General features: G+C 36.1%; 1 protein-coding gene across 1 annotated transcript in view; it reads right to left on the bottom strand.

The window, feature by feature from the left end:
- Positions 1-20,035, bottom strand: part of ADAMTS16 (ADAM metallopeptidase with thrombospondin type 1 motif 16) — an 88,969-nt gene that overhangs the window by 32,503 nt on the left and 36,431 nt on the right. The window contains exons 12-16 of the mRNA XM_039329259.1: positions 13,412-13,560; positions 11,279-11,451; positions 10,068-10,198; positions 6,765-6,888; positions 3,308-3,552 (exon numbers count right to left, since the gene is read on the bottom strand). Of these exons, the coding sequence (XP_039185193.1) occupies positions 3,308-3,552; positions 6,765-6,888; positions 10,068-10,198; positions 11,279-11,451; positions 13,412-13,560 (822 nt within the window). The remainder of the gene's footprint in view (positions 1-3,307; positions 3,553-6,764; positions 6,889-10,067; positions 10,199-11,278; positions 11,452-13,411; positions 13,561-20,035) is intronic.

Genomic DNA, 20,035 nt, shown 5'->3' with positions numbered 1-20,035 from the left:
ATCTTATTTTGTCTCTTTTAGTTCACGAAAAATGGATTTGCTTAGCAAAGTAGGGCAAGTGTGTCTCAGTGACTAGATCTGGTCCATCAGCACAAATTAGTAAATATTCTGTTGAGATCTTCAGATTTTATACTTAAGAAAGGGTGTGTAAAATTAAACCATTTGATCATCCTGTGGCTATAATCAGAAATGTTGTGGGTGATCCATAAATGCTGTTTTCATTGCTCTTGGGAGGATGGAATAATTTAAGTTGGCAGCAGCATTCTGGGGAAGAGGTACTGATCATGGTGTGGCCAGTGGATGAAAGTCTTAACATCTGAGAAAGTTCAGCTTACTAGCCAATAACTGCTTGTTAGAGCTGGAGTCCACAGAGTGACCCAAATGATATCAGGCAGAAATTTGGGCTCCATACCACCTGACCCTGACATTTCTATTTCTCTGGCAGCAAATTTTGACTTAGATCACATCATGATAGGGAGAATGACTTGAGCTGCTGCATTAGCACAATTAGCACATTAGTACAATTAGCACATGGTACTCTTAGAAGCCTGCTGGCTGTCTATTCCCATTACATTCCCTACAAAGTGATAAGACACATTAAAACAGGTTTAAATATCAGAACATATATATATATATATATATATATATATATATATATATAACCACGTGGAACAGCCAGAGTTAAGATCGATATATATATATATATATATATATATATATATATATATATATATATATATATATATATACGACTTTCTTTTTTACAAATAAAATCTTATGTCATTGGAATCTGTCTTGTCTGTTCACAGTTTTAGATATGACTAATGAATTCTTTTCTTCTGTTACAGTTCCTCAGTTCATGGAAATGTGTTGAATATCTAATTGGCTATGCCTGAAGGAAACCATTACCCGCAAGGACAGCTTGCTGAATAAGTGCAAGACACCATCCAGTTTGACTAATCTTCCAGTTGCTTACGCACTGAACATGAAGTGGAAAGAACTGTTTTTTTTTTTTAATTAGTGGCACTGATTTAGGGTAACTCTTTTAATAAAGTAAATTTATTTATAGTCTGCCATTCCAATAAAAGTTATGGCAAGTTAGTTTTGGTATTTAAATTAGTACGCACAACATAAATAAATTGATAGCAACAACCTCCCAAATATTTGTATTCTTTTGATGATGGCATGCTCTGTGGGAATTAGATACATGCAGACTGTTGAAGAAATGCAAGTTCCAAGGTGACTCAGGACCATTAAAAAGGATTTGGCATAGAGACTGCTATGCCAAGGGAACAACATGAGATGGAATTTGTGTACCTTTCACAGATAACTAAAGAAAGAAAATGAAGCAAAATGAGAAAGGAGATCCAGGTTTTTCCAGCTAAGTTTTAACTATAACCCTTGATTAATTTGTTGGGGAATTTAGCAGCAGCTATATTATAAGATAAACACATTGTCATTTTAGTAGAAGCAATACTGTTGTTGGCAGACAGAGAGTTAATCTCTGAATTGTAGAGCAATTAGGTTATAAATTAATGAAAGCAGGAATATACCCACCCTCCCAAAATCCAAATTGTTTGTAAGAAGGAACTAATCACTCCTGAACATTGATGGCACACAATTTTAATGGATTATTTCATTACTGCAATTACTGCTTATCTTATAATATAGCTGGTACTATATTAACAAGTTAATCAAATGTATTCTATCATTTTTATGGGGCATATTTTACTTTGCATTTTTCTATATAAGCTTCTGGGAATAATTTTAAGGATAGCAGCATAGAATTACATTTAATAAATAAATAGATTTCCAGAAGAAACAAATGTATGGACATCCTACCCCTCCATTGTATTCTCCATAGTTATCCAAGCTTATTACTATTCAAGGGCACTGCAGAAAGAAAACTGCAACTCCCCCAACAACTTTGAAGGTGTAGAACAGTGGTTCTCAACCTTTTTAATGCCGCGACCCCCAACCGGTCGTAAGCCGAGGACTACTCAACAGGTCGTAAGTCGAGGACTACTCAACTGGTGCAGCACCGTTTGCAGAACTGGGACTTTTGGCGGGCTCAGCAGGGCAGAGACAGCCTGGACAATTCCTATTGGCTTTTGAAAGCCAATAGAATTAGACTCTATTCAAGAGAGTCTATTCTATTGGCTTTCAAAAGACAATAGAATAAAAGGGAGTAGCACAGCTAAGGAAAAGGGGGGAAAAATGGCGGACTGCATTGTTTGGCGACCCCCGTGAAATGGTTGTTCGACTCCAAATGGGGTCCCGACTCACAGGTTGAGAACCACTGGTGTAGAAAATTGGATAATTTTGTTGTTGTTGCTTGGAGGCAAAATCTCAGAAATGTTACTCAGAAATATGTTTTTGAAAATAACATCCCTGCTCTAGTTCAATGTTTCAGCTTCAATGTTTTATGTTCCCTTGGAATAATCTAAGTTGTCCCAAGCTTCTGGGGATTTTAGAGTAGGAACTAATTTCCTTCCTTCCTTCCTTCCTTCCTTCCTTCCTTCCTTCCTTCCTTCCTTCCTTCCTTCCTTCCTTCCTTCCTTCCTTCCTACCTTCCTTCCTTTTACTTGAATGCTCTATTTTTAATTTGCCTTTTGTTTGTTTTGAGATTTTGTCCATAGATATCCCCAGTTCTTCTTACCAAACAAATAATATAAGTATACTCTATACTACTAATTGAAATTGAAACTAAATTCCCCAAATAGGGGACAACTTGGATTATTCCAAGATTAACTATTATTCATTGATTGCACTCCAACAACATGTAAAAGTGTACAAAACAATCAGATTCCTTTGTGACCTCATTCTGTCTTCTCGCTGAGATTTGGTCTAGCAGCAGCAGGAAAGGAGGAAAATAGTTAAGTTCTTCTCTAGATCTTTATAAAATCTATGTAATATTTATAAGAGAGCATCAGGAATTGCTGAAGCTTGTATTTTGACTGCAGTGCAAATTCCGAGACAAAGCCATAATGTCAGTTATAAATATCCCATGGCTTGCTATAGTGTAGGTTAAATTGCAATAAGTCGTCAATTCAGGAAGAAGGAACAGAGCTATGAAGCCTAATAAAATTATGTTCCTTATTCAATATGTTATGTTCCAGTATTGTATTATGACTGTTCCAGGGGAATAACAATGGAGAGGCTATAAACAGAGATCAGGTTTTCTTAACCTGCATTATCCATGTATTGGACTTCTCGGTCGACATGATAAAACATTGGAGTCCTTCCAAAATCAGGAATTCTAATTATTTTTATACAGTGAACAATATTCCATGACCATATCACCTACCTCTATTACAATGCTTTCATTTGTAGGTCCAGAAGCACTTAATGTCTCTGGGTGGTTATGTGGTCTTTGATAGACAAACAGCGTTCCAGCAAATTTGTATTTCCCAGGCCAGTCAACAGTCCAATAGCCATTGAGGTGGTATTTTTTATTGGAAGTACGAACAGCAATATAGGAGTTGGATATATTCATCTCATACACATTAATGCTTCTTGCTCCAGCAGGGATTGTGACTAATGTATAGTATTCTAGATAAAGGAAGAAGAGAGACACTCCATAATGCAATAGCCAGGTCCAGATGAAACTACAGACTTTAAGAAATAAGTAAATAAAGATCTAATAACCTCAATGTAAGTTTCTGCTAGGAATCTGGAGAGTTAAAGTGAAGACCTCATGATATAATTATTCTTTTATATTAAATTCTATATGCAAGGGTGCCAAACTGCTGGCTCGCGGGCTGGATGCATCATAGTGAAACCACACCCATCCCATTGTCGGCAATAGCAAAAAAGTTGTGATACGTCACGACATGTCATGTGAGGTTGGGAGTTTGACACCCTGCAGTAGAGAGTTCACTGATAGATTCAGAATTGCAGCTTTAGACATGCAGAGGGCCAACACTGTTGACCCTGTAGAAATTATGTTATAACCATTACAAAAACAAGTTTTAAGATTTATATCAATATATTCTAGATGAGTCTGTTTCCTGATCTGACCTATCTCAAAGGGCTTCTGTCCTGAAAGTCTCACTGTTTTCCCTTCCCTCCTTCTTATAGCCCAGTGGTTCTCAACCTTTGTAATGCCGCGACCCCGAACCAGTCATAAGTTGAGGACTACTCAACCGATCGTAAGTCGAGGACTACTCAACTGGTGCAGCACCGTTTGCAGAATGGGACTTTTGGCGGGCTCACCCACAGGTTGAGAACCACTGAGCTATATGTTAAACCACTGGATTTTTTCCTTATTTTTGTCTTCGCTTTGATCTTACAGCCTTTGAATAAGAGCCTTTGTATTTTCTGCATCTTGAAAGGCCTGGACAAAGAACTAAAATTGAACATACTCTTTGCATTAGTGAAGATGTATACTGATTAAAAAAATCACCAGAATCAAGTGGTAAACCTTTATTGTAACACTTCAGATTTCATGTAATATAGACAAGTTGTACATTTCACACTCTTCCCAAAAGTCAGAGAAAGTGAAACTCCGTATATATTAGTATGTTCAGCCAGCCAGCCAACCAAGTGCGTAGGTTAAGGAGATATCAAATTACCTTCATATTAACTGTCTTTTGACCCATGTGAGACATTTCCTGAAATATCCCCCCTTTGCCTTCAGTAGTGACCTAGTGCAGGAAGGCCATCACACTCTAATGCAGTGGTTCTCAACCTTTTTAATGCCGCGACCCCCAATAGGTTGTAAGTCTAGGAGTACTCAACTGGTCGTATGTCGAGGACTACTCAACTGGTGCAGCACCGTTTGCAGAATGGAACTTTTGGCGGGCTCAGCAGGGCAGAGACAGCCTGGACAATTCCTATTGGCTTTTGAAAGCCAATAGAATTAGACTCTATTCAAGAGAGTCTATTCTATTGGCTTTCAAAAGCCAATAGAATAAAAGGGAGTAGCACAGCTAAGGAAAAGGGGAAAAAAATGGCGGACTGCGTTGTTTGGCGACCCCCGTGAAATGGTTGTTTTGACTCCACGTGGGGTCCCGACCACAGGTTGAGAACCACTGTTATAGCCCAAGGACTTAGGGCAGAGCTAGTGTGAATTTCTTTATAATGCTCTCTTCATTTCCCAGCCTTGAGGTAGGTTTTTGTAACTGTTGCTATATATGGTAGCTTCTCCAAAGACATCCCTTTAGCATTCTACATGGAGCTATTTCAACTGTATGAATTCAGACTTTAAAGGCATCTTTAAATGTAGGACATTGATTCTTGTGAATAATGGTTACAGTCCTCCAGATAAATCCCTTTCCAAGGAGATGCAGAGCCTACATGAGGATAAAGAAATAAATCCCGAGAAGCCTGTTTCTGAAGTCTTGGTCAAATTTCCTCTCAACCCTGATCCTGCCATCCTGAAGTCAGGTTCTGAAACAAGTTCATAGACATGCGTGTTAAATCATCTTTTTTTTTTTTTTAGTTAAACACTGGAAAGCAGAGCTAGAAAGAAGTGCCACATTGTTGGGAAAAATAAGTGTCCTTTAAAGCCTCCTCAAAAATAGGCTATTTCTCTTAAGTCGATAAGCAATAACAATGGGATATAAGCAACACCAATTATGTTGTAGTGGGATTAAAGCCTGTCCTTGATTTTTTTTGCAACACTGAAACATAGTGTTTCAGTTGAGGCCAACCTGACCTAGATTTCTCTCTGTTTTGAAACTGTGATATTCTAAACAGGGTAACACGCCATCTATTCCTGAAGTTTCAAATAGTAATACTGTAGAGTCATCATCTTGCTGGGCATGTAACATGGAGAAGAATTCCGTACAGTTTCTATACCCGAAGGATGCAGCCTTTTCTCAAAAGGATGCTGGGTCTAGGAGATACTTGAAAAACAATAAGTCTTTCTATTATTTTAAATACTGAAACCAATAGATACGCTCATAGCCTACTATGTCACCAAGAAATGGTGTTGGGCCTTGAGCAGTGTTACACCAACCATGTTCTTGCCTATTATTCTGCAGGGAAGAGGGGTAAAACATAATAACAGACTGACTACCAAGAGCATTACGCATCATGTCATTTGATAAAAAATAACAAAAACCTGGAGTCAATATGAAAATATAGTAGGGAAACTACAGTATCACATGGGGGTCTACAAGCTCATAGGGTAGCAGATTCATTTGATGTTTTTGATAGCATATTATGGAATTTCAATAAAAAGCACTGTCCTATTTGGCTTGTACAATTGGCTGCTACAAGGATATGATCAGTAACAGACCAAGTTACAAGAAAGTAAACTGAAAAAGCTGAACCCTATCCTCCTCTCTATTCCTCAGTAGATTCATTAATGTTTTTATCCAGTTGGATGGTGGGTCTCTGCTGAGATCTTTTACACGTATTAAATGTAGTTTTCTAGCCTTCAAAGAAGAAAGGACAAAAATGTTTAGAAAGCAGCTTTATTATCAGTTTTATGGAAGTAAATCATATGTGCTGAGTCTTCATAAAACTGCCCATTTAATTTGTTTTTATCATTCTTATTTATATAGACATGTACAGTGCTTTTTTGTAAAAAAAAAAAGTGGCGGAACTCATAGATGTCATACAACCCGCCTTGCCTACCCTACAAGGGTCCATCCAAAAAAGGTGCCGGAACTCCGTTCTGGGCGTTCTATGACAAAAAAAGTCCTGGACATGTATGCCTTTTTCTGTAAATAAGCATGGAAATATTTTTCCTCTAATAATTTCATGTAGATAATTTTTAATTATTCATTATATTGAAAATATTTTTAAATTCTTACGATTTGTAGTGTGTTGTTTTGTGTACTGCCCTTTGTACATTCTGCAACTTGAATTATCTCCTTTGCATACTCCACAAACATCTTCTACAGCATTGGAGCCTAAGACATGATCACAGCCAACCACCTGCAAAAAAAGGACTCCCTTGATGCATCTAAAGTTACATAACATACAGTAGTTTAATCTCAAGGTTTACAGATAAGAATCAAAATACTTCATTTTGCTGGACATTTTGGTGTATAAGAAGTCTTATGGAGAAAAAGACTGCATCTTTTATTTACATACTATTGCATTATGTTTATGTATTATGCCTATTGTTTACATATTGACTTATATTTTATTAATACCAAACTATTTTCATTTGTGTTACATCTAAAACATGGCTTCTCCCTCTTGCATATACTGTGATTCTTTTCAAAGTGCTTACCTGGCCCTTCTTGCCATTTTAGGCTGTCTAAATGTGAAAGAAAAATAAAGAAATATAACGCAGTGCTGAACATTTCATTTATCGTTTAATAGAGAAATAGCTAATACCTTCACCATTCGCTGCTCATTCCAAAGGACCTCATCCTCCATGAGTATTTTTCCTGAGTATTTTTTCCCCTATCTTAATTAATAGCTAAATTGGAGAAAAATATTTGAGGAAAAGGGTTTGCAGAGATGCTATTGATAGAAGGAATGGAGGCTTCACACTTGCATTTTTTATTTTTATCCTCTTCTATGTAAAAGTTTGGAGCAGGATTTTGGACAAAGAGCTTAGCTGTTTTCTAAGTAGCCCCTACTATTAAAAATGTAGTAGTTCCACTGTTGACTATTGACTGCTTTTATGTGGTATTTTATGGTAGGTGTTCTGAAATTCTTTGAAATTGAATTGAACTCTGAATTAGTTATAAAAACAGCAATTTTTGTGAAATAAATAGGAATAACCATTAATTTGAAAGGTAAATTCTCTGTTTGTTCATAGAACTATAGAGTTAGCCCTTTGCATGCCCATAGTGTTGTTAAGGGCTACTTAAATCCAATTCCCTGCCATTGCAGGAATCCTTTTTTAATTGTTTTAAATTTATGCTATACCAATTAAGGACAATAAAAATCCAAATACATATAACAACATTAAAGGATCAACACAATTTCAAAACTGATGAACAAAGCAATTAAAAAGTAGATAAATAAAAAAATCTTGGAAAGTAAATACAAATTAAAGCATCCCAGACACAGAGCTGTCTAGATTTTCCCTGAACACATCGAATGAAGACAAATCCATCATTGTACCTTAAATCCATTATTCTGAGTCCTGAACTCTGAATGAGAGAGAAGAGGTCTTGACCTTCTATGACATCCTTCAGGTACGTGAAGAATGCAATTACATGTGCTCAGTCATGTCTCCAAATACCCTGCTTCTTCACTCTTTCTCCACAGGACTTAGTTTATATCATTGTTGTCCTTCTCTGAGCCTATTCCAATTTCTTAGAATTGTTCTTCAGTTGTGATGCTTAGAACCCAAAGCAGTGTACAGGTAGTTGTTGACTTATGACCATAATGGAGCCTGCAAATTTATAAATCATGAGGCCATAAGTTGAGGCACCTATGTGACTGGACTTGATTTTATAACTTTGATTGTGGTGGTTACTTACTGAATGCCACAGTCATTAAGTGAATCCAGCAATTGTTAAGCAAATGCCACAATTTTTAAGCAAATCAATGTATTCCTCTGAGTGTTTTCTTTTTGGTGGAAACCATCCAAAAAGGTCAGAAACTGGCACAAATTACAGTATTTTGCAGTCATGTGACTGGCTGTAAAAGTGAGCCAATTGCCATGGGCCTTAAATGTGGTCATGTGATTTCAGGGGTGTGTGCAGCCATTGGAACTCTGGAACTGGGTTGTAAATAGCTTTTGGAGGATGTACCATAACTTTGAACCATCACTAAATGACTACCTGTAAAGTGAATGGTTAATTCCCAAGAACTGGAAATTATAGTTCTATTGATATAACCTAAAAGTATATTTGCCTTTTTTGTACCTATTGCACTACTGACTCATATTCTCTTTCTAGCCAATTAATATTCCAAGATTTTTTTCCTGGTATCCCCTATGTATTTGATTTAATTGAAAAACTTCATCTGATCATGGAGATTTAAGCTCTTTCAAAGTAAAAAGATATTATCTGACCACATTTCTATCCATCTCAAGCTTCACTCCTGCCCTTCCTCCTGCTCTTCACAATTTTCTAGTGAAAGACACATTTTTTTTTTCTTGGAAACAGCTGAACCAACGTAGAAGTTGAGGAGCTTTGCCTTTTCTTTGTACCCTGTTATCATTTTGTCTTCTTCACTAGCAGCTGGTATATAGATTTTTGCCATTTCCTTTTATTTTGAAAATATCTATGGAAACCATTTTTGTTATTTTCAGTGTCCTTCACCAACTTCAGTTCATTTTAATTTTTTGCTTTCCTAATTCTAGCTTTATATTTGTGGGCTCCCTGTTTCCTTTGTGATTTGGCTCTATTTCTGTTTTGTAATGTTAGTTTTATGCAGCCCAGAAATACAATGTCAGTTGCACAGCAATGATGAACATGAACTGACTATGGAAAAGCAAGGACATCAGCCTGACAACCAAATGTAGGCTGGTCCGCTTTATTGTGCTCCCTGTAGCTACCTATGGTTATGAAAGTTGGATCTTTAAAAAGCAAGACAAGAAGAAAATTAACTCATTTGAGCTGCAGCGCTGGAGAAGCTCCTGCGTATTTCTTGGACAGCAAAGCTGACTAACAAGCAAGTACTGGAGCACATAATACTAGACATGTGACTAGAAGGCAAAATAACAAAATTGCGCCTCACTTATTTTGGACATGTCACGTGAGGGAATTCATTGGAGAAAACAATTATGTTTGGAAGATTTAGCTGTAAAAGGAAACTAGGCCACCAAAGAACACGGTGGTTGGATACTATGAAAGCTGACACCAGCTAGTCCATAGAAAAACTCAAAGACACCGTGCAAGATTGGAACATATGGAGAGACCTGGCCCATAGAATCACCAAGAGTCGGACATGACTGAATGGATAACATCATCGTCAATGTTATTTTTAGAACCAAAGAGAGACTTTGGGTCAGACATTTTGGGCTGAGAGAGAACGATTGGCAAAGATTACCCATCTGCTTTAAGCCTAAAGCAGGATTAGAACTCACAGTTTCTCAGTTTCTAGCCTGGTGCCTAAACCACTACACCAAACTGACTCTGTAAATACTAATTAGAGATACGAAATGCATAGTAACAACAAAGAAAAGTACCTGATTTCATCATTACCTCACAAATACCATCAATACAAACATTGCGGCTATCCTCCGAACAGGGTGTCCCATCTTTTACTTTGTTTGATAAAGAAAAGAAGAAATCAAAGCCTTCTGCAATACAGTATAGTTTGCACAAATATTGATCTGAAATGGAAAGAGAACAAGAAGCCTTCTTTTATTTTTTCTACACCACTATTGCTGGAAGTAAAATATGAATAAACCTAAAACCACCTAAAGACTGCAAGTGATCCAATGGGACAATTTTCACAAGTCAGTTATTAGACATTGTAAACCTGGTAACTGAAATAAATTGTGTCTTTCTGCTTTACTGATAGTTTACATTTGTGATTTTTAATACTTAAAATAACTCTAAACGTAAGAAGGAAAATGTATAAATCAAAGGCCTGATGAAATTGAAAGCTGAGTGTTTATAACTTAAAAGATGAGAGTTTTCACTTCATGTATATTTCCAAATGAAATAAGTTAGCTAAAGAAGTGCTTACATTTGGCTGGATTAAATCCTAAATGAATGAATAAGGGCTTTTATCATGCTTTCAGTGCTATTTATTTTAAAATAAATACATTTAAATAAGGATACATTGAAGTGTTGATTTTAAAATGCATTTGTAATTTTCAAGCTGTTGGGAAAAGGTCAAACCATTACAATGGCATTAACGAAGAAAATTATGCAAATTCATAACATGTATGTTCGGAAGAAGAATTAAAACATATGTTTCTTATATATACATTAACAAAGCTTATGTTGTTGCATTGCTTTCTTTTATTCTTGTTCTTTTCCTTCCACATTATTCTTTTTCACTTTGTTCTCTTTTATTAAATAAATAAAGCAGAAAAGAGAGAGAGAAAAAACATGTGCAACTGCACCTATTTTTCTCCCATTGAGATTCCTGGAAGGCAACATCTTTAACGCTCCTAGATTGTGATCTTCCTTCTATGCTTTTCCTTGTGGTGGTGCATTCTAATACATCCCAAACACTCCCTAGATAGAATGCTTAATATTAGAGGTGATCTTTATAAAATACATTCTCTTGATGTTTAACAATTAAACTTTCAAAATGAACCATTTCACAATTTAAAACAGAAATGTGTACAATCTGAAGCCCTCTGGCTGACTGCAGCTGGTCTGATTTCTTGGGGTGGGGGCTGGTCTTATCACATGTGCAATTTCATTCTTCTGACACTTTCAAACATATTTAAACTCACCTTCTACTTGAGTATATGGTTTCCACTTGTAGTGCCAGCCTCTGAACCGCTTGCTGTTGAATTCTGCACACTGAGCAGCTCTAAAGCTAATGCTATTTGGGGGACACTTCTGAATGTTACAAAGCTTCAACATCCGAGAGGAACCTTCACAGAATTTCCCTCGATGCGAAGGTCTACAACATTAATGGAAAAACTACCTCAAATCTGTTATTAATTAATAACATAATTTTAAATAACCCAACAAGCAGTGGAAAATGCATGAGACATTCATACAGAAGAAGCTTGTGACTGAAATGTTCTTATCCCATCAGCCTGATATGCATATAATTATGATAAAAATCAGTTTTACAAAGTCATTGCTGTCTGCATAAAATTTGCAAGGTTCAGTGACGGGGCACAGGGCAGTTCCCCATTTACTCACATTCTGCTCACTGTTTTCCATGTGAGCATAATTCATCTAGAACTAGGCCAAAATGATTGCCCCTAATTTATCACCCAATTCACAGGCTGCTGACAGTTGGGAAATTAGCACCTTCAAGTGGTGCAATGATAGGATACTTGCTCAGGAATAAAATTTTGCATGTCATTTTTCCTTGCCAGAAAACCTCTGAAAAGGACTATACAATTTAAAAAAAAACCTGTCAGTAATTTTCATTTTTTTTGAGAGAGATGATGTTGGTGTTGCACTACATTGAGAATTTCTCTTTTCATCATGAATTGATTCTTTTTTTATGAAATGGAAAGCCATACAATTCAAGGAAAAATGATATGCAAAATTTTATTCTTGAGCATTGGTTGTGACATTAACTCATCTATTTCCACTCCAGCTAGCTCTACTATACTCACAGCACTTTCATTAAAGTATGTAATGCTATTTTGGAAACTTGGAAAGCCCAAGAAACATTATTTTTGAAATTAACACTATGTATATTCTCCAGTTAAGTATGCATCATGTTGAGGGGGTGGGGTGGGGTGGGGTGGGGAGAATGTGCTAAATATTCTTCAACTATTGCTCCTTGTGCCAAGGAAAGTCAAGTGAGAAGCTTAGTAAAGTGGATTGTGTATCATATCCTAAGTGTGCCACCTTCAACTAAAATATAAGCATTTCCCTCTCCCTATTGTCAGTTGTGTCCTTAGCATTATCATTGTGGTGAAACTGGTGCAAAGATGTTGAGAAAGTATCCTTTCCATTCACTTATGACAGTCAGATGGAGAATGGATAAAGCTCTGCCAATTTCAGTATATATATATCTTTTTCAAAATTGGCTGGTCTGATCTAAGAAGGTTTAGAAAGGAGACTGAAGTGGCAGAGCTCTTCTATGTGAGGCATACTTAAATAAATAAAAGCAATATGGTTGGGTCTGCTGAACAGATCAAATTTTTAATGATGCATACCATAAAATTAAATGAAGCAGACTCTGAATGATGGATCGGAATGCACCCCTTGCAAATGCAAATAGAAATGCAGCTTTTAAATAAGTGCTCGTGGAACATCCTCTGCAAAGTTAAAGATTTTTTTGGAGCCTATCTCTGTGTATTTTAATTCTGAATGTACATGAGTGCCTCTTTATTCTAATTCATGTTCACAAGTAACAATGCATGTGCAGAGCAATGGACAGTGCTGGGCATTTAACTAAGGATAGAAACTCATATTTAAAATTATGGGGATATATAACAGGGATTCATTTGAGTAGATTTTCAACACAAGAATTTAATTTCAAGGACCAACAATAAATTTGTAATCCTGTGCATCAATGATTTGTATGCCTGCTTAGTCGTCTTCTCAGATACTAATTTCAAGTCCTTCAGTTTCCCTACTGCTTTTTATTTTTTGAAAAAAAATAGGATTACTTCAAATTAAAGTTTCTCCCTTTACAAGCCTTCAAATAAAACATTCTCTTCTGCACAAGAGGATGAATAAGCTATAAGTTCTTCTGCACATGGCCAGATGAATAAGCTATACAGTCAACAAACAAATAGATCCAGTGCATCTTTTGGAAGTCCAGCGTTGTGTCCTAATACTGTGCTACTTTTAAAAACAATTGCTCTTACCATAAATAGTTATGATTAGCTTTAACAATTTAGATTGCATCTCAGAGTGCTTAGACCCGAAACAAGGTAATACTCAGTCACCTTGGATTAGAACAGTTTCGTTCTCGATGAGATATACCTCCTCCACAGGTTCTAGAACAGGATGACCAGCTAGACCACTCAGACCAATGTCCATGGATTGGTTTCGGTCCTTCATCACCATATTTCACACATTGGCCGCCACGGCACCACTATAACGTTTGGGTGAGAGTAAGGCATTATTAATAGACTGCGAATTCAAATAATATAGGGCTTATAAGTACTTTGAATTATCTTGGAGACAAAATGGGGGCCTCTGACACTGAACAGTAACGGAATAATATTATACTATAAGCATCTGATAGCAGATTAGTTACTGCATTCAGGAGTAATTGCAGATTTTGGACTTTTTTTGAGATGGCTCAACTTAAAGTGCATTAAGTGGTTTTGGCTATGCAATATATCGATGTAATAGTGAAAGAATAACAATAAGCCCAGCTTACTACCCAATTTATAATCATCAGGCAAAAGTGTCCAGCCAACTTTATTTGGGCTCAGAAGCTAGGCAAGGTTGGGTCTGGTGAACTTTGCCAGGTGGAAGACTAGCTTGGCAAATCACTTCCAGACGGTTACCAAGAATATTAATGAATGCTGTTCCTGAAATCACTAGGAGTTAAGCTTAATTTAAAGAAGAGTTTACTTTTAAGTTACAATCAACATGCAAGTAGGGTAATCCTACATCACTAATAAACATACAGATAAGATGCAATTATTTTCATACACCTTTCCCCCACTCATTGGATTTTTGCAATGAGGTGGACTTTTCAAAGAACAAGGGTTTTAAAAGTAAATCAATCAATCAATCTTATTTGTAAAGCCTGCAGTCTAATCTAGGCTGGATTTACAACATTTGAGTTGTTAATGTTATCTGTGTACAATCATAAACAAAACTGTCCAATATTAAGTATCTAACATTAAAAACAACAGTTCATAGCAAAAACTAAACATACAATAACTTCATTTTGTTTGTATCCCAACTATTACTACAGTACAAAATTTGACAATTTTTATACAAATTTTGGAGTAGTGATAAATTTAGTAATTAAATTAGTTTATGGAGATAATACAGTTAGAGGGATATTAACTATGATCTCCAAGAATATGTAGCAATTCAAAACTACTGATTCAATTTCAGTGACTGAATATAAACAACTTGGCAGAGGATGTTAAATAAAACTCCCCGTTGACATCCCTGAGGGTGAAGCATTAATATATGCAGTGTAAAACTCTTTATTTGAAGACACACACATGTTGTAAAAGAATTTGAAGGCATTAAGAGACAGATGCATGTTTAATTGTAATGAGTAGAGTATCAACTCTATTCCTTTGCATATCACAATCTAAGGCTCTCTACTTGACCTAAATCCAAGTTTTGCCTAGATCCAGCAGAGATCTAAATAATAAACCTGCAACAAGCCAAATCAAATATAATTTGATTTTTCCATAAGCCTGTCTATCAGTAGACACAGGCCCAAGGACAAATTTCTACACTGCTCCTTCTGTCTAGAATTAGTGGAAATAAATAACAATGTACTTATTGTTAGAAAAGTCAGGAACCAGATAAATTACATTTGGATGGTTTACAGAAGCCCAGCCTTTGTTGTGAAACACAATAAGTCTCCTGGAAGTCCTAAGGCACATTGTTTCAATGGCCTTTAATGCCCTTTCATGTGCTTGATGCCATGAGTAGTAGGAAGGGGAATAAGTGAAAACAAAGACTTTTCTTTTTCAAAAAATAATGGTTGCTCATGTATGGTAAATTTCATTTTAGGTATATACAAAAACACATCACATGTGAAGAAGTCCTCTGACCATGCAATTATTAAAAAGATAACAGTTTCTAAACCAGTTTCTAATTCATTTCTTGCGATGAAGTGGTTCTTTGTAATAATTATACAGTTCTTTATAATGATTACACATGTTTGCAAAAGGGGGGAGGCACTTTACTCTTAATCAGTTTTCTAAGCAGAACAAAGCCCTTAGTCAGTTATAGGAGATATTTTATATAACCATTTTGTTAATTTTCAGGCATCATTTTACTCAAGTAGGCATTTTTTGGGGGGGAGGTGGAAGGAGCTGAAAGCTTTAGAGCAACTTGTGCCAGTCTCTTCCTAGTATGCTCACAACAGGCATGAAGGCATGTTACAAAAGATAAGTAGACTAGAATCAAAGTCTCTGCTCTGCCACTTTTCTCCTCTTCGTGAATTTGTGATAGAACATGAAAAAGGCTTATTTTTTTATTTATTATTTCTTTATTTTATTCTTTATTTATTTTATATGTCATGTTTCTAGACTGCCTATTTCTCTCAAGGATGGGTTTACATGTAAACATAAGAAATAGCAAATATTAATCCAAATGTTGGCTGCTAAACATAATCCTAATATATGCATTATGTTTGGTGATATGTCTATGTTGAGCAAGTACTTCTCATCAACATTCAAAAAATTTAGAAGTTCTATACTTAATTTCTAATTTAAAAAGTTTTGAAAAGCTAGATTCATTTAAACTGATTTATTACAATTCAGAATTCCTGCTTCAGCTGAGCTATAACTAAAAACATGAGATGCTTGGGGTTTAGTTCATTTTTGCAAGAAGATTTATGAGACACCTGGTCTTTGTGACAAACTACAACATGTCCAAGGTCACACAGTTTGTCCAGTAGACAAAACAATAAAAACTTCATTTCTTTTCACCATATCCACACCTTCATTTGAGATGTTACTACCATTGTCTCAACTTCAGTCATGTTTGGTGTAAAAATGGATGACTATAGTGGTCAATGTTGATTTTAATTTCTGTATCTTTATTGTTATTCCTAAACTTAATGCCCAGAATGTCAATTCTGGGAAGCAAGAATTGAAAACTAGTACTCCTGTATATATCACTATTACTAAAATGAAATCATTGTTGGTGCACATTATTTTTCTTGAAGACAAATACCTTGGTATGCAACAAACATATAAATGTCTTACTGTGTATTATCTAACTTTTCCCTATGCTAAGAATATAAAAAGATAAGCATTTTTAAAATGGCAATAAGTGCATCAAAAGAAGAAAAACAACAATTGGGAAAAACAATTCAAATGTACATTCATTTTTTATGGTCTTTGACTTCTCAGTACTCTTGTCAACTACTTAAAGAGTTATTTCAGTTTAAATATTTCAGACTTTAGATCTCAGTCTAAAAAGAGTCTTGGTGCTACTATCAATATCTATATTTCACTTTCCTTTTAGAAAAAAATCTTAGCTGGCAATGATAAAAGAGAGTTAAATCTTAGAAAATATCTATGTCTCATACAGTTGGTTGAGAATTTAAGAAGTTGAAGACTCAACACATCTGGAGATTACCAGATTGAAAAGGCTGGAATAGTTCATTGCAGTCAGATGTTGACTAGAGTTGATTGCCTTTAGACCACGGGTGTCAAACTTGCCGCGTCAAGTGACGTGTCTCAATGTATTATGACTTTTTTTTTGCATTGCCGGAGCTGGGATGGGCGCGGCCTCCATATGACATCCCTGCTTTAGACCATTACTTTCTGTTTAAGTTTGTCTTGTCACCTATAATTTCCTCATATTAATGAATGAATGTTTGGTTCTTTAAAACATTAACTTGAACAATATGGTTCCTATCATCTTGTGCTTCTTTCATGCTATTTCTTGCAGCTTCTATCTAGCCTATCTAAATTTTTGTAACATACTAGCGGGGCAATTTTATATGTAGATGACGCTTTTGTAATTTGGCCACATGGGAAAGAAAAACTGGACAACTTCCACACACATCTCAACAACCTACACCCCAAAATACAATTCACGATGGAAATAGAAGCTAACAACCAACTCCCCTTTCTGGACGTTCTAATCTACAAAAAACCCAACAGCTCCCTAGGACACACCATCTACCGGAAAAAAACACACACCAACCGCTACTTAAACGCACAATCCCATCACCATCCTGCACAGATCAACTCCGTACCCAAGACCCTCATATCCAGAACCAAACGCCTAGCCAACAAAGACCACCTGAAAACTGAATTACACACTCTCACAAACATATTAATCTCCAATGGATTCCAAAGAAATACTATTACCAACTTAATCCAAAGGGAAACACCCCCCAAGAACCGAGACATAGAACAGTACAATGACATCGCCCTCCTCCCCTACATCAAAGGCACCACAGGTAAAATTAGCAAAATTCGCCACAAACAGAATATCAAGACAGCCTTCGGCACCAACCCAAAAATAGCCAACATCTTAAGAAACCCCAAACATATGATCCAGCTAGAAAACCAAGGAATCTATTTCATACCATGTATAATCTTCCCAGCCACATACATTGGATAAATTAATAGGAAAATAAATGCATGCATCGCAGAACACAAGAACGCAGTCAGAAAAGAAGAAAAAACTTCCTCCCTCTTCCAGCACCTTAAAGCTACAGGACATGAAATTGATTTTGAAGGAATCAAACTAATCTCCAAAACTGAACACCACAACAAGAGAATAATTATGGAAGCCATCGAAATAGAAAAACACCCGCACAACACGAATAAACATGCCTACCAGACATCTGGAAACTAGCCCTAATCAACAAATGAGTCCTAGCCACGAAAACTGACACCGGACCCAGAACAACACAGTACGCCACCACCATTCACCCTCACCAGACCCAAACCAAGCCCAAACCCATCCCTCAGACAAAATGCAACCACCATCCAGAAGCCAAACTACGACGACATCACCAGCTGCTACACCTCCCTCTGACCCCCACACAAAGCAAATGGACACACGCCATGAACACAGAGCTAGACGGCAAACTCGGAGCCAAACCAAAGCCCGGTATGTTACTTCACAGCCTTCAGCCCTGGACATCACGTCACAGAACTCAGGAGGATACAATGCTAAAGCTCAGGGTATTACAACACAGCCAACCACCAGGATGGTGCAACACAGAACTCAGGATATCACCACACTAGATCTCAGGATGTCATCACACAACCCATTACCCAAGTCGTTACAACACAAAAGACTAATGGGCACACAGCCAGTACTTCAACTACTCAGGATGTTACGAAACAGCCAAACAATCTGTAAACAATAACTCCAACACAGCCAACCAATCCACCTACAGCAACTAAGCCAGCACTCCACACATACCCACCAATATATATAGAGAGACGGCAGCTCCGATCACACTTTGCTCACACAAGCACGAAGCCGAAGACTGCAGCTGAAGACGACGAGTGGGACCTTGTCAAAATGTCGCCAAGATACTCTCAATCTTACATGGGAAAAGACCCAAATACACCAAGACCTGCATCCATCCATCTATCTATCTATCTATCTATCTATCTATCTATCTATCTATCTATCTATCTATCTATCTATCTATCTATCTATCTATCTATCTATCAAAATGTAAATGTTCATTTGTTCAAAATCTTAAATCTCCAAAGGTTCTTCACCGATTGCTTTGAAATTTTAACACAACGTTGCATTCGAATACACGCGTGTTTTTATATACCTATATTATATAGATGTCACACCTGTGACAGGAAAAACATGCTTTTTTTGAAAAACAGCACCATCTGTTGGACGTAATCTCTACATCTGCACACACAATGGAACAACAAAAAATATTGTATACCCACAAGCATTGTGAAATTAAACATCTTATAAATGTGCGCTTTTTTTCTTTTTTTTTCATTTAACCACACTGAGCCACAGCAACACGTGGCTGGGTACAGCTAGTATATATATACATACATATACACTATTTTACATAATATATATCATATATCACACACACACACACACACACACACATCACATTTCTAAATGGCCCATATCCCTCAAAAAGGAACTGTGGGTGATGTACAATAAAACATATATAATATAAAATAGTATATAAAATTAAAAAGTGAGTTAAAATTTTAGAATTAAAATGTTTAAAAAATTATAAAAATTACATAATTATTATAATTTTGTTTTTATTTTGAAAAACAGAACATGAAAAAGTATTTCCTAGAGAATTATATCAAATATAGAGTGCATTTTAAAAACTGTATGTGAAAAAGAGCATACCCTTAGGAACAGGAATATAAAATTGTGTAATATGTAATAATATGCAATAATATGTACATTTGGAATATAAAATGAATACATTATGGAAAAATTTCTATATAATAATTGCTGAATGTTCTGTTTCTTGATATGTAACCCACATTGACACTGATGAATTATATTGATATAACTGCCTCAACCACATTTGCACCAACCCATATGTTCCTATCTTCATCCATTACTTGTAGTAATAATTTCTAGCTACTGAAAAGATAATAATTTTTTATTTCCAGATATACAATGAGTATCGACTAAATGCTTTCTGCCTCTTATCCATGAAATGAATTAGTTTATATGTGAAATAAAAAAGTCTCTCCCTTAACAGTGAAAAAAGAAAAGAGTGAATATGGCCTATTGTATTGTACATCGTGATAGTTTTAGAAGATAAAGCGTTAAGACAGGCTTAAGATACAGAAGGATCTGGACAGACTTGAACACTGGGCACTAACTAACAAAATAAAATTCAATGGTGAAAAAAATAAGGTTCTACATTTAGGCAAGAA

This window comes from Crotalus tigris, unplaced genomic scaffold (assembly GCF_016545835.1).
Source record: "Crotalus tigris isolate CLP2741 ecotype Arizona unplaced genomic scaffold, ASM1654583v1 scf7180000024391.5723578, whole genome shotgun sequence".
Classification (NCBI taxonomy): domain Eukaryota; kingdom Metazoa; phylum Chordata; class Lepidosauria; order Squamata; family Viperidae; genus Crotalus; species Crotalus tigris.
This window is presented reverse-complemented; position numbering and strand designations above follow the sequence as displayed.